Source organism: Bactrocera latifrons, unplaced genomic scaffold (assembly GCF_001853355.1).
Source record: "Bactrocera latifrons isolate USDA-ARS-PBARC rearing strain unplaced genomic scaffold, ASM185335v1 scaffold_40, whole genome shotgun sequence".
Lineage (NCBI taxonomy): Eukaryota > Metazoa > Arthropoda > Insecta > Diptera > Tephritidae > Bactrocera > Bactrocera latifrons.
This window is the reverse complement of record NW_017537046.1, coordinates 1,846,697-1,861,299: the sequence shown is the minus strand read 5'-3', so window position 1 is coordinate 1,861,299 and position 14,603 is coordinate 1,846,697. Positions and strand designations below refer to the sequence as shown.

Below are 14,603 nucleotides of genomic sequence, written 5' to 3'. Positions count from 1 at the left end.
ATTCACGGCGAAAAAGAAACCCAGACTTTCTTTTTAGTTTAACACTTGGTTACTTTATGTATATACAAATATAAATTGTTGTAATTTTTTGTTTTGGTTGTTGATAATGGTCTTAGTTCCCCAAAAATAAATTAAAATCATAAAGTAACGTAACATAAATAGAATAAAGCTGGGTTATATATATATATATATATAGACATACATATAGACGATATTGTGTGCGACTCGAGGCAAATACAGAATGTTGAGGCATTTTGTAAAGCAATACTGTCTCGCAACAACTCGTTTGTCTCTTCCTTTCATCGACGTTATGAATATTTCAATACTAAAAATCAGCCATTCGTGGAACTTTATTTTCATTTTGGCTTTTTACAAGCAATTCTTGTGGCTCTCCTTGAGATCTGCTGCTGTTGTTGTTGTTGCTGCTGCTGCTGCTTTTACCATTGTTTGCCAGCTACTTTTTATCTAATACTTGTCGCTGATCCTGCGTTCGCCTTGGCTTTGTTTGGTTGTTGCTGCGTTTATATTATTACAAATTTCTCTGATGGATGTTGCTTGTTGCATTTTAATGATTGTTTGGTTGGTTGATTTTTTTTTTTTTTGCATATTTTTGTTTTTAATTGATGTAGATGTTGGATTTGTGGTTTTAATTGTTGAATTAATTTATTTTGTGTACAAGTAAATGGCAACAATAAGACCGTACAGACCCAATACTTCAGCGAAAATGAGAATCAAAATCATACCGACGAAGAGACGCGGCTGCTGTGCTGTACCTCTTACACCAGCATCACCAACAATACCGATCGCAAAACCTGCCGCTAAACCAGAGAAACCTACCGACAAACCGGCACCCAAATGAATGAAACCCCTGCAAATTTTGGAAGTGGTAGTAAACAAGTAAAACAAATTAGCAATATGAAAAAACTGAAACTTCGCTAAATTCTCTACTGGCACACACTTACTTGTACAGTGTGTAAGTTGAGGGCTCTTCCAAAGCACCAGCAATAAGGACAGCTACGACCAAACCGTAAATGGCAATAATACCAGCCATGACAACGGGAATGATAGATTTCATGATCAATTCTGGTCGCATCACTGACATGGCAGCGATACCAGTTCCTGATTTAGCGGTACCATAGGCGGCTCCCAGAGCTGGAAAATAAAAAAGCAAACTAGTGGTGAAAAATTAATATTCACAAGTATTTTCTGATTTAGAAAGAAAAATATACAACCGGAAAGTTAAGTATAAATATGAATTATAAGTTTTATATAATTGCGATCGCTTGGGAAAATACAATTAAATGTCTGACACTTTTAATAATTCAAGCCGAAACCAAATTAGAACAAAAATTTTCATTCATTTTAGAGATACATATTGTATATAGAAATTTCCCAGTATTTTTCAAATTTTACTCACACCAACGTTGGAAACCAAAACCGTGAAACTTACATTTTTAATACAATATACAAATAAGAAAATGAAAAAATCATAATAAATTGTTAAAATTTTCATTTTTTCATTTTTTGGTAAAGATTAACTGCTTTACAGGAGAATAACCGAACGTTTCAGGTTTTGTACATGTTTGTTCGTTTTTGTATTATTTCAACCAATCGTTAAGTTCGTAATTATTTTATATAATATTCACCTGTAATATTGGTCACATGACAGTAATGCAATTATCACAAAAAATTGAGCAGTCATTAAAAGAGACGGCAAGCAATGTGATAAAAGGCAGAGTAAATAAAAACCTTCGTAGTATGAGAAATCCAAGCACATTTCACACAAAAGCGAATAGACCAGATAGAATAGATAGAAGTTGATCAAAAAAGAGAGTAGCTATCGTGAGTAAATCACAGTAAAGCAGGTGCAGTACGAGGGAAAAAATCGTGTATTTCATATTCTTCAAAGCTGCTTTTGAGAAACAAGAATACTTGAGTTTATAATAAATGAGAATACTCAAATAAAAAGCAGTTGTAAAGATATGCCTTGCAAGCGATAAGAACTACCAGTTTTAGATAAGAATGAATTTCTAGAATAAGTATTATTAAAGCGAAATAAGGTATTCGTGTTATGCAAATAAACGTACATAAATATACTTATACATTGCTTTTTTGTAAAAATTTTATATTGGTTTTACACCGAATATAAATTCATTTATCGGTGATTTTTCTCATATTGCAATGGGTGAGTCATCGAATTTTCCCCATCCCCAACTTTATTACTACGTAAACATGTCAATGAATATGGCAATTGTAATTAAAAATACACGATCGCTTTTATCGAACTTCGCTTTATAAAATGAGAAATAACCGGTTATAGCCGATAGCGAGCAAAATAAATATAATAATCAATTAAGTTTGCAAACCAGACGTAAAGCGAACGTCAGAGAAAATACTCAACGTTTGAAACATAAAGTTGAAATTCGAACCGAAAAAGCGTGGAATACATACATACACATGCATATATATAATATGTGTATACGTATGAATATCCATATATTTTATATATATTTTTTTGCAATAACATGGACATATATACATATGTATGTGTTGCATAGATAATTATATTCAAAACCATGTAATATTGTTCAAATTTCGCCTATGGCACTTAATAATAGAGAATTCATTCATTTGACAAATGTCGAAAATTTTGTTTAATTTGACGCTTGCTGATTATTGGCTGAGCGATCATCAGTAAGCGTTCTTTGTATGTATTGTGTGTCAATATTCGCCTGCAGTACAAGGTGGAGTTGGGAGTGAAGTAATATTAGCCACTCTGATATCAGGTATAATGACAGTCATGTGATTTCACGCTAATTAACAGTACAAGGCATATTTATAAATCACTTCGTGCGTAACATTTGCTTGCCAGCAAATTGTTGTTCGCAAAACAATCGATAGCGATTAAGTGCGTAAAAATAAGGGTATCAGAAAAAGAGCGAATCGCTCTGATCAGCTGACACAACATGAACTTTGAAAAATATTTTTAATTTTAATATTTCATTCAAATGTATAATATCTTTATGATTTCTATACTTGCATTGACAATATTACTTTACTTATAAAAACTTATTATGAGAAAAGGAAATTATGAAATATTTTATTGCGAAATTTTATAAGCAAAGTAAAAATGGCGCTGTTAACTACTAATAATAAAAAAATGAAATGTCATAATTGTGATTTATTGAAATGTTTATCATAACGACCATTAAGTGATTTGGTACTCCATTTACAACAGCAATGTAAATAATATGCATAGGAATGTATAAGCAACGATCCGCCATAAGTCAATAAAAAGCTACACTGAAATTAAGTAATTTATTCCTTGAGATCTCCCTACATCTTTCAACGTACATGTATATACCGACAGCAGTAACCAATTTATGTACACTTCCATTGGCGATGCTAAATTAGTAGATTAGCTATAACAGTCGTACGTGCATTCGCTTTTGCTAGCAACCAAGTTACGCTAACCATAAATATACTCGCTTCTAAAAACATTCCTTGTGTATTAAATAATTTGAAAGTAAAATTGGATTTACATTGGGACTTGGCATTGAACGTCTTTTGAAACCGCTTTTTTGCATAACGAAACGACTTAACTAATTGCTGTTTAATCACTTTTTTGCATTAGAATTCTAATTTGTGTATGCATAGAGCACACAGTCAGCCGCATATTTTGAGTATTTAATATTTTTGAGAATCTCTTTTGAGACCCGAAAGACATTTCATGCAATTTTGCAAATTTACGGGTGAGCTGCAGAAGCTTTGTAATAAATCGCAAGTAGTAGTAAACATTTTGCACGAAATCAAAACAAAATTTAAATATATTGTTAATCAAACTATCACAATAAAACCATTCAGTAATGCGGCAATATGCGGGATCGAAAAGAAAACGGGTTGGTTGGCATACAACGCGCAGACAGAAAATTCATGCCAATAAAACAACAATGAGGCACATTTTTCTTATTGCTTGATATCTAAATATGTACATACATACATTTGTATTCTCTTTTATAGAATTCATATTTAAAAACATTTTACGTCACAGTTGAGTACAAAAACGTACGGATGTGCTAGTGAATGTATAGTTAAATCCAATGTGAGCCAATGTGGCAGACATAATAAAACAAACAAAACAATGAGAATTCAAGGAGCAACGTAAAAAACAAATCATGTAAGAGAATAAAAGCTACGAAAGAATGTGAAGAATTTCTAACACGCGGGAGCTTAGTTCCCATAGGAATAACTTCAATAATAATTGCATGAATTGTTTTGGAGCAAGATGCCCATTGTAAATTCTTAAGTAAAATGCGAAAGTAACGGTGCTCTTATATGATTAGTAAAATGATATGACACTTTTTGTGTAAATGACTATAAACCATTATATTATATAAAATAAATCTGAATAAAAAACGCATAAGTCTCCATTCGCTTTGTTTGGAGATTTAAAACGTGTAACATCTCGCTAGCATTGAAAGCGAAATAATAAATAGAAAGTACATCAAAGCTTATATACAAAATAAATTTAAAAAGTATCAACTATACAATATATGTACATGCGTACATGTTCATATGTACAAATGTGTGAAAGCATGAGAACATGTATGCTCAGCAATAAATTAATGCAAGTGCCAATGAAATGTGCGTAAGCATAAATGCTTCTTTTAAATAGAAATATGGACGCTCTTTTCCATTGACTAAATGGATGTCAATTGATGACGGATGCAAGTACGGATTTATTGCAAAATAAAATATTTTCGATCTGAGAAAGAGAGAACGTAGCAGAAAGCACAGAGCAATGGAGGTCATTATTATGCTCATTTGTAAAGTTATATTAGCAAGAAAGTGTAATTTTTCTCTCCCTTGTATGAAAATCCGGGGGAAAAGACATACATATACAAATTTGCACAAAGAAGATGCTGCAAAAATACGAAGATTATCACACAAAAAGCTTGCAAATTAGTTAAAAAAAAAAAAAAAAAATTAAATGAACAAAGCGTAAGCGTCTAGACATGCTCGTGTAGTAAAATATAGCAAACACCCACGAATAGCGTTGCGCTTGAAAAGTCAAAATAAAAGATGTTATTAATAACTGCTCAAGTGTCACGTGACTACCACGAAAAGTGGAATTTGGTTAGAAAAACTACAAATGAACTTCAATTTTCATCTTTATTTAATGGCTGAAAAAGGGCGTTTGAACATTCAGAGATAAGAAGCTCTATATAAATCAAAGCCACATATACATTCATACATACATGCATAATAGGCGGTAAAGTATATGAAGAGAAATGTAGAGCATATAAAATTATGCACATAAGCGTAAAGTTCAATGAAATGAAACCTTTCAAAGTTATGACCAGCAAAATTACTACTCAATAATATATTAACAAGCGTGTCGAATATATTTTTGTAAACCGGATTAACACGAATTCATAGGGAGGCAGTAAATGACAAAAATTACAATAATTAAACTGAAACTGTTAAATTACTAAATGCTATTAGCTTATATGTTAAGTTAAAGTTCCGAAAATATTTTATGGATAAGCTTTATTTCTAATAAAAAAAAAATCATGTATTCCATTCTATTATGTGTCACTTGATGATACTTCGTTTTGATTTTTATATAACTGATATATGTATCTTCAGAAGTTTAAAAAATTAAATTAATTTCAAATAAAATAAATACACTACTTCGTAATAACGACCAAAGCATGACTCGGAGTATGTTTACATATAAATATAATTGTTTTTGTTCAGAGAATGTGAATGACTCAATGTGATTATCGGAATATCAACGACGAAGCACAATGAAATAAGAGTAAGCGAACAGAGAGAAAAGGAAGAATCGAAAAATCAAATTAACGAGCATTTGCACAATTAGAAAAATACAGTAACAGTTAATCATGTGACTATATAACCTACTCAACAGTATCAAGTCGTGCCTATGATATCGTAAAGACGTTAAATGAATATATGCAACAATGACTTAAAAGTAAACTAACTCCGTTTTTAGGATAAGAAAATAGAGAAATATGCGAAAAACAAGTACGTATACGCAACCAGTATGGTCATATAATTCTTTAAAAATATTTAAAAGATTTTTTAAGTTGAAAATTTACTGACATCTGTATATTACAATAATGATTATAAGTTGTTAATATTACGTAATGAGGACACGAACCATAACCATATCTTCTTAAATCATGCAATGGACAAGCCATGTGACATTAAAGAAAACATTCTAATTTTAAGAAGTTTATACACTGAACCTTTGGATGCTTTAAAAAGTTATAGAAGCGTATAGTATGTATGTACATTAAGATATTTTTTCCGTTCTGTAACTTGTGTTTATTTTCTTATCAAAACCATTATCAGTTAACCATGTGATATCAAGCGAAAGCATGTGATTATTGCAATTGCCAGTTATTTATGCAATACAGTATTAAAACCGGATATATGAATTTGAAAATATCGCATATGTGTGTAAATTGCACAACCAAAACCTTAAATTCAAGGAATTTTGAGCAATGGCAATACTGCGCAAGGTAAAGAAACATGAGCAAGTCTCATGACTTGTCAGAAATGAACAATGTTCACATTTGTTTTTGGAAGCACTGCTGCCATACGCAACTGAAGCTTAACCTTAAAATTTGCACCACCCACCCCATCGCTGAAAAACCCCACAAGCCACATTCAAACTGGTTCTCTGTCATATGCTACAATTATTGGTTGTTGAGCTCCACTTGGCGCTTGTGGTAGTTGACTCATTTCCTTCCAGATTTAAGTGCTCTTTCTCCTCCTTATTCTCTTTGCATTGTTTTTATTCAAATAGCTGACCAATATTGCTGCTCTTTTCAACTAACAAGAGAGCGCGTGATGATAAAAAGTATTGTAGGTTACTATTGTACATTCAATTCACGCATTAATAGAGGGTGTTAAGCGGTTTTTTGGTTAAGTTGAATATCACAACGCAACGCACAGCAAATAATTTGTAATCATATATTGGATAAAAAATTATATATATATATATAGCAAAATTACTAATATATGCCGTATGTCACCCGCATTAGAATAGCTTCAATGTTGCAGTTATTTTCATAATACCAAATTAGAATATGATGAAGCTATTGCATTACAAATTTCCTATAAACTATGCAAAAGAATCATTTTTGCCGATATAGTATGAAAGTTCATTTTCTTTTTCATATACATAAGTATATGCGATTATATGTATATAAAACACCGACCTTCCATCTGCCTCCTCCCGAAAAAATACTGAATATACGTACACATGTGCCAAGAAAATTCCCAACAATTCCTTTTCATCCCTTTTTCGCAATCCGCCTGCCAAAATGTTCGATTTTTTACACATGTTCATACAAAATAAAAAAATATATATATTTAATTGTACATTTTGTGTAATACTGGTCTCAGGATAACCTCTATTTAATACAACTACGAATAAACCACCGTAATAAACTCCTGACCGCAAGTAGCTAACCATTCAGATACCAAATCATATTCATCTACCTGTGTAATTCACATATCTTTCCAAGCCAGTCCCACTTTGTCATCGTATTTTTTAATGCAAGAATTTTTGTTTCCGAATAGTTTACTTACCACTGAAAATGATGGCTGAGGCTGCTCCCATGACTCCGAAGAAGGGTCCGTAGATTGGGTTATCGCTCTGTGCATCAGACATGATTCTGTTTTATTGTGTATGTGCGGGGTGTTTTGTAAGTTTTTCTACGAAAAAGAAAATTTATTTGATTTTTACGTTAGGACTTGCTGTTCAAGATGTGCAGTCGTTATATTATTATTATTAGTTATATTATTAAATTCGGTTCTGTTGTAGGTGTGTTGAAGCGAGTTCCTGAAGTACTATTCTTGCGAATTTGTACGTTCCTGCTTATTTTTTTTTTCAATTTTTTGTGTTGTTTTACAACGTATTTTTGCTTTTATAATTAAAATATAGAAGATGTAAAATTTAATTTGCGTTTTTACTTGATAGCACTTTCAAATTTCTGAGTTCTTCACTTTGACTGCTGCTTGACTGCTTGTCGACTCAACTACTGTTTTTGCTGTTCTCTCTTCAATTGTTTCGCTTCGTTACGTCTCGTTTTTGATTTTGTCTCGTCGCTAACGTCGGCACCGTTGTCGTCACCTTCTATCGTTGCTACGTTCGTGTACAATGTTGTATTTTTCGTACCTTCTCGTGGTTGTTGTTTTTTTGTCTTGTATGACGATGTATTGCACTTTATCGAATTTTTATTCGTTTCTACACTTCGATTTAATTATTGCTACTGACCGTCTACCTCTTGATTTCAATTTGTAACTAGACAGAATATTGGAAAAATGTACCCCACAATGTATTATTACTATGCTTTACCGGATATCGTTATTTTCCTAAAGCAATAAAGTTTGCAATTCTCGAGTTGTTAAATAAAAATCGAAGAGATTCCGTACCTATTTATTTATATCACATTCGCAAAGTCACTACTCTTTGTGCTCACTTGTCAAATTAGAGAAGCTCCTTTGCCCACTTTCTTTTGCCTTGTGTTTCAGCAATCGTCGTGGCAATTTTCTGCCTCTGCCTGTGTTCTGTTATTGCGTATTCTTTCCAATTTCCCCTGGGGATGTTTGAAGTGAATCGACTATTGTCTGCCTGATGCCTCTCAAAATCGTTTCAGCAAACAGTACAAATTCAATTCAGCTATAATTTCCCTCCCTTCACTTTTTTCTTCAACTTCAACACACTAAGCAGACCGTATGTCATATATATTTTCAAAACTTTTATCACAGATTGCACATTTACAACACTCACTTGACTAACTTGTGGTTAGCTTTAGGCCTTTCTTGGGTCTTGACTGGTAACTTGCTGCTAAAGCGTAGGAGTTCGAACAAGAACTGGTCGGTTCGGTCGCTGACAACACTGTGAGTGATTTCAATTTCTTCACTGAACGCCAAACTCGGCTGTTGTTCAGCTCGTAGTGTTTGCTGCCTTCCAATCATATACCAGTTGTCACTTTCGATGGAAATATTTAATATATAGCCAAACCGCTCAGACAAATGTTATCGCATGGCTATACGAGTATAGTTGTTGCATACGCATGATTAAACTAGTGGTCATATGACCAAGTTATTTAGAAGCAGCATTGGGTTGGGGCAAGGGTGCGCTGAAAAGGAGAAAACGTCACACGCGCATCTAACCAGATGCAGCAGTGTGTGTGTACGACTAAAAATTTTCCCTTCGAACTGCGCGTGACCATAAAATATTCAGCTTTTCAATAAAATACCTATAAAAACCTAAGCACCGTAAGCCAAATTAACAATGAAAGGCTATAAAAAGGTAATAATTCGAATACTGGGAACATTGCTTGAGTTTGAGCTTATTACATGGAACGTAGATCATATTCTTAATAGAAATAGTGAGGATAAGAGGAGTATTGAGTACACATTCACATGCTAAGTATATTAATGAGCGTACAAGTGGAGAAGCACGTGAGAGGTATTTCGGTAATTCTTCTTCTCTCGCCAGCAGAGCGAGTACGCGCTATGCTACATTTTGCTTTTTATTCCATAAGACTATTCACTTGAAACAGGGTCGCATTTTTTAATGTTAGGTGGTAGATTACGGCGACAACGCCAATAAGAATTTTTTTAATAACTCTAGGCTATCTCATAATTTCGCAATTTAATAAATTGAATTTATATAAAATAAAACCACATACTTTATTTTTGAAGAGTTTGTCTTGCAATGCACAAATAATATATACATGTATATATATATCAGTGTATAGGAAATCTATATGTCCGGAAATCCTGAAGTTTGTAACTGTTAATTTTTAATTTCGGTAAAAAGGGTATTCATAATATATATATTTCAATTTATTTCATATTAGACTAAATAAGGAGTTATGAATGAAAACAAAATTCCACAAAAAATCCCACTTATGAGCATCGCACCGGCGAACATTCCCGCTTTGACTTGTTGGTTTTGTTCAACTGTCTGTGGTGCATACATCATTGCCAGAGCACTGTAGTATCCGGAAGTGTATGCCATTAAAACACCAATAATCCAGTATATCCAATCATTGTTTATTAAAACTGGCAGACTTCTATCGATGTTTAGAGGCAAATAATTGCAAAACAGAAATAACGGTATAAAAACCAATCGCAAGGCAACTGGTATGACCAAATATTTCGGACCAGGCCATTGTATCCAATATGATGTCAAACTTCCGAGCATCGCAAATAAATTGAATGTTAAAAAGCAGGTAATTTGTATATACATTATGGGGTCCTTTATGAAAAAATCCGATGACGAAGCTTTAATATCAGAGTTTACGGCAGGGAAAACCGCCAAAGTTACAAAGAATATTAAAAATACATTAAACAGCTGCATAGATGCTGTTTTAAAGATAGTCCAATAAGGTATATCCGAAGTTTTCACAATTTCACTGCCTTCCGTTTTTCGCGAAAGTTGATTATAGATGAAAAATTTGTTCAAAGGTATTGCGAAGAAGGTATCATAACAAAATAACAAAAGCACCATCGCCGTTATGAAGTAATAAATTGCAGCAGTTCTAATTGTAGGAAATATATAATTGCTCCCAATACTTATTAAAGAGACAAAGAGGCCGCAAATGTTGCATCCCAATATTACCGCGCCAGTATATCTAAATGGAAAGGTGGCGACCATTCCGAATATAGTATTTTGGTAAACAGCGCTAGCCATATTTAAAACGACTACTGTGACCATTGTTATCCAAAAAAAGGCGCCGGGCCAATTTGTAGAGTCAACCATGGCCATAAGAACTGTAACCACAAATATAAACAGCTCCACTAATATACTAATCGCCATTCGTGTCGTCAAATCTCCACCCAAATTTAAAAACACATTGAGCCAATTAAATACCACATTGGGAATTTGAGCCGCAAATCCATGATATTGTAAGAAATTCGCTGCATAATTTGAAGCACTTGTAGAATTTGAATCTCCGCCGCCTAATTTGAATTCAACGAAATAACTCTTTGCCGTTATAAACATATTCCATGGCATCAATGTGCCAATGCCATGTAAAATAAATACAAGTAGCACAATATTCCATTTGTCTTTAGGTGGTTCCATTATTATGAAATAATTCGATATTTTAATTTATAACACAAATCTCGAAATCATAAAATTCTCGAAACGATTTTAGTTAATTGTTCGAAAAAAAAGCAAAACAAACAAAAATTCCAAACCTACTAAAACTATTTTCATATTGGCTTACAAGGTGTTATTGTAAGTGAATATTATCAAAAAATCAAACACAACATACATATGTAAAACTTTGCGTATGTATAAAAAATAGCTAAATCTTTTTATAACATTTCTTTTTTTATTCATTTTCAAAATTAAAATTATTTGTGTAGCATAAGGTTAAGTATTTCTTGTCTTTGTACATTCACACACCAAAGGGAAAACGTTAGTGTTAATTTTGCTCAATTAAAAAAATATACATAAAACTAATTTAAATTTTATAACAATTTTCTAGTGTTTCTCCAAAGCTTTTGTCAACAAATCATTCATTGTCAGCAGAAGCGTACGCGGATCCTCGGCGAGCCCAGCGCCGACCATAGCGTTCGCAAAAAGCTGTTGCGTAACCAACTCCGCAAGCTCAGGATCACTTGTGCGCAGCTTATTCAATTTTTTTATAATTTCGTGCCTATAAAAAGAGAGAATGAGAGAGAGAAATGAATTAAAATTTGCGCTGTTAAAATATTTGATTTATGAAATTACTTAGGATTTATCTCTAATTGCGGCTGCAGTAAAGCGAAACGGTTCTCCTCGGGCAATTGATGACTCTGTGTGCGAATGAAATGTCGCGCAGCTGCCATTTCTTCTACTGTTATCACACAAGGATGTGTGTCAAGGCGAGTTGTGACCTTAACATTCACAACTTTGCCACTAAGTTTCTCTCGTATCCAGGGTATGAGTTCGTCGATCTGCGAACGTAACAAACTGCCTTCACCATAGTCTGTTGCCTTTTCACCCGCATTATCCTCACGCATTTCCTTTTCAACAGATACTAGTTTTTTACCTTGGAATGTACCCAATTGCATGAGGACAAGCTCATCATAGGGTTCATAACAGAATAACACTTCAACGCCTCGTTTCTTCAAGCTTTCATAATAAGGAGACGATTCAGCGAGTACGCGATTTGGCGCTGCTAAATAGTATATATCCTTTTGTTCACCAACATTTGTGCAATAATCTAAGAGGGATATACGATTGCCGTCCGCATTCTTTGACGAATCGAAACGCAAAAGCTTGGCAATGCCTTCCTTTTCATTGTGATCGTTTGACGTAACAATGCCTTCCTTGAGGAATAGACCGTAATCCTTATAAAAAGCAGCATACTCTTCAGGCTGCTTTTTCGCACGTTCCTGCAGGAAACGTAGCACACGAGTTGCTAGCACATTAGACAGCTTTCTGGAAAAGTAATAAAAAGTTATGCAAGTAAATCATATAAAAATTTTATAAGTAATACTAACTTGATTAAAGCGCTATTTTGAAGAAGTTCGCGACTTAAATTTAAGGGTATATCTTCGGAGTCCACAACGCCTTTAAGAAGTAAAAATATTCGGAAAGATTAGAAAATTGTTATTAATCCATTAATGAAAAATCGAACCTTTAATAAATCGTAGCCATTTGGGCACCAGGTTTTCTGTTTTAGATTGTATTAAAACCTTTCGCGTATATAAAGCCACGCCCACATTAGCGTCACGTGTCATATCGAATAAACCCGGTTTACCTTCGGGGAAGTAGAGCAAAGCACGAATGCTGAGTGGCACATCAGTCTGCGAATAATTTCATTATTTCATTTCATGTATAATAGACTTCATTTTCGTATGTATCGTATTACCTTGTAATGCAATACGAAACGTGGTGTGTCAAAAGTGTTGCCAATGAATCTATAGAACTCATTATGCTGATCTTGTGACACATCTTTCGGTTCCATTAACCATAAGGGCTGGATGTCATTAGCGCGTCGACCATTCAAAAATATTGGTGAACCAACGAAGTTACTATATTTCTTGATCACCGCTATCGAAACATATTAATTATATAATTTATTATTTTCAAATTATTATTTTTTTTAATTCAAACCTCTAATGCGATCCTCATCTGCATATTCTCTACATTCTGTTTTTAAATGTATAACAATTTTAGTGCCATGTGCTACACCATCAGCTTCCTGAATTTCATATGACCCCGATCCATCAGACGACCAGCGTAATCCTTGTGAATCCACTTTCGAGGACCTTGTAAACACTTCCACTTTATCAGCTACCATAAAGGCGGAATAAAAACCAACACCGAATTGTCCAATAATATTCGAGGAGTTTTCGACGCCACCACCTGCTTCCTTTATCTGTTCCAAGAATTGTTTTGAACCGCTGCGTGCAATCATACCGAGATTATTGACAAGCTCCTCGCGAGTCATGCCAATACCTGTGTCCTACAAATTCAGTGTGAATATCATTTGGAAAAACATTCAAAATATTAGATTTGCATAAAAATATGTTATTTAATTTTTACCTGTATCGTTAATTGCATTGACTGTTTATCAGTAGCAATGTGTATTTCTAATGGCCGATCGGCGGCTTCAAAGTTCTTCTCATTTTCACCAGCGGTATGGACAGTGTAACGGAATTTCTCCAAGGCATCACTAGCGTTCGAGATTAATTCCCGAACAAACACTTCATTTTCGGAATATAATGAACGCGCGACAATGTCCAGCAACATGCGTGTCTCAGCTTGAAATTCATGCTTATCAGCCTTGCCGACCGGCTTTTCAGTTTGTCTGATAATAGTGTGGAAACGACCCTTGTCTTCAACATTCGCTGAAGCTGTCGACTCCGTACTCATGTAACGAGCAAATTGGGGGACTGCCAAGTAAACAATGGCTTAAATAAATGTATATGTTATCTAAAAATATATGAATATTGGCCTACTATTTCTTCCTAGATTTTTGTTCCAGCGCAAAGACCATGCCGCCTGTGTGCTGCCGAAGATATTGCGCGTTGCATAACGTTGCACGTGTGTAGACGAATTTATAACACGACAGAGACGTGAAGTAAATGACATCTTTATTTGATTTTCACTGTAACACAATTTTTTTTGTTAAATTTTTTCACTAAATTGTAAATTGCAGAATTTTCATTCAATTCACATGTGAGTTTTGTTGTTTAACAACACCCTGTGTTGTCTTTTTGTCCAATCAATTGTTTTTGTGCCTATTCAAGATAAATCGTAAGCAGTAGTGTAGTTATATTAATAAAGGATTTTTGAAAAATGGGGTTCGAAGCCAACAATCTATCTCTAGACCCATATAATATACATATATGTATGTGTGTATAATATATGTTAATATATTATGACCGATATAAAGGAAGATTTTATCAATTTAATCAAATTGGCTTATTAAGTTGTAAAAGAATTTGCAAAAAATAAACTCACAAAAAAACAAAAAAGAAACAAAGAAGTTGACGGAAAAGGTAAACATATTTATAACGGTTATTATGGTTATATATGTAGTGTATATGCTCCC

At 33.6% G+C, this 14,603-nt stretch overlaps 3 protein-coding genes across 7 annotated transcripts; all 3 read right to left on the bottom strand.

The window, feature by feature from the left end:
- Positions 1-26: 26 nt before the first annotated feature.
- LOC108972523 (V-type proton ATPase 16 kDa proteolipid subunit) lies at positions 27-8,963 on the bottom strand. Of its 5 annotated transcripts, none has more exons than XM_018939148.1 (4): positions 8,837-8,963; positions 7,624-7,749; positions 963-1,152; positions 27-868 (listed from the first exon to the last, which is right to left on the bottom strand). In XM_018939148.1, exons 2-4 carry the CDS (start codon positions 7,703-7,705, stop codon positions 664-666), a joined length of 477 nt encoding a protein of 158 aa, XP_018794693.1. In that variant the 5' UTR covers positions 7,706-7,749; positions 8,837-8,963; the 3' UTR covers positions 27-663. The 5 variants fall into 5 exon arrangements, with proteins under 5 accessions (XP_018794693.1, XP_018794691.1, XP_018794696.1 ...); XM_018939146.1 differs by having other exon boundaries at positions 8,828-8,962; XM_018939151.1 differs by lacking the exon at positions 8,837-8,963 and adding an exon at positions 8,517-8,744.
- An 844-nt stretch (positions 8,964-9,807) lies between these two features.
- LOC108972525 (equilibrative nucleoside transporter 2-like) lies at positions 9,808-11,231 on the bottom strand. Its single transcript, XM_018939153.1, has one exon. It carries the CDS (start codon positions 11,132-11,134, stop codon positions 9,902-9,904), a length of 1,233 nt encoding a protein of 410 aa, XP_018794698.1. The 5' UTR covers positions 11,135-11,231; the 3' UTR covers positions 9,808-9,901.
- A 142-nt stretch (positions 11,232-11,373) lies between these two features.
- Positions 11,374-14,275, bottom strand: LOC108972524 (heat shock protein 75 kDa, mitochondrial). The gene is made up of 8 exons (XM_018939152.1): positions 14,008-14,275; positions 13,592-13,941; positions 13,160-13,511; positions 12,915-13,096; positions 12,681-12,849; positions 12,544-12,613; positions 11,789-12,481; positions 11,374-11,714 (listed from the first exon to the last, which is right to left on the bottom strand). Exons 1-8 carry the CDS (start codon positions 14,138-14,140, stop codon positions 11,540-11,542), a joined length of 2,124 nt encoding a protein of 707 aa, XP_018794697.1. The 5' UTR covers positions 14,141-14,275; the 3' UTR covers positions 11,374-11,539.
- Between the last annotated feature and the right edge of the window lie 328 nt (positions 14,276-14,603).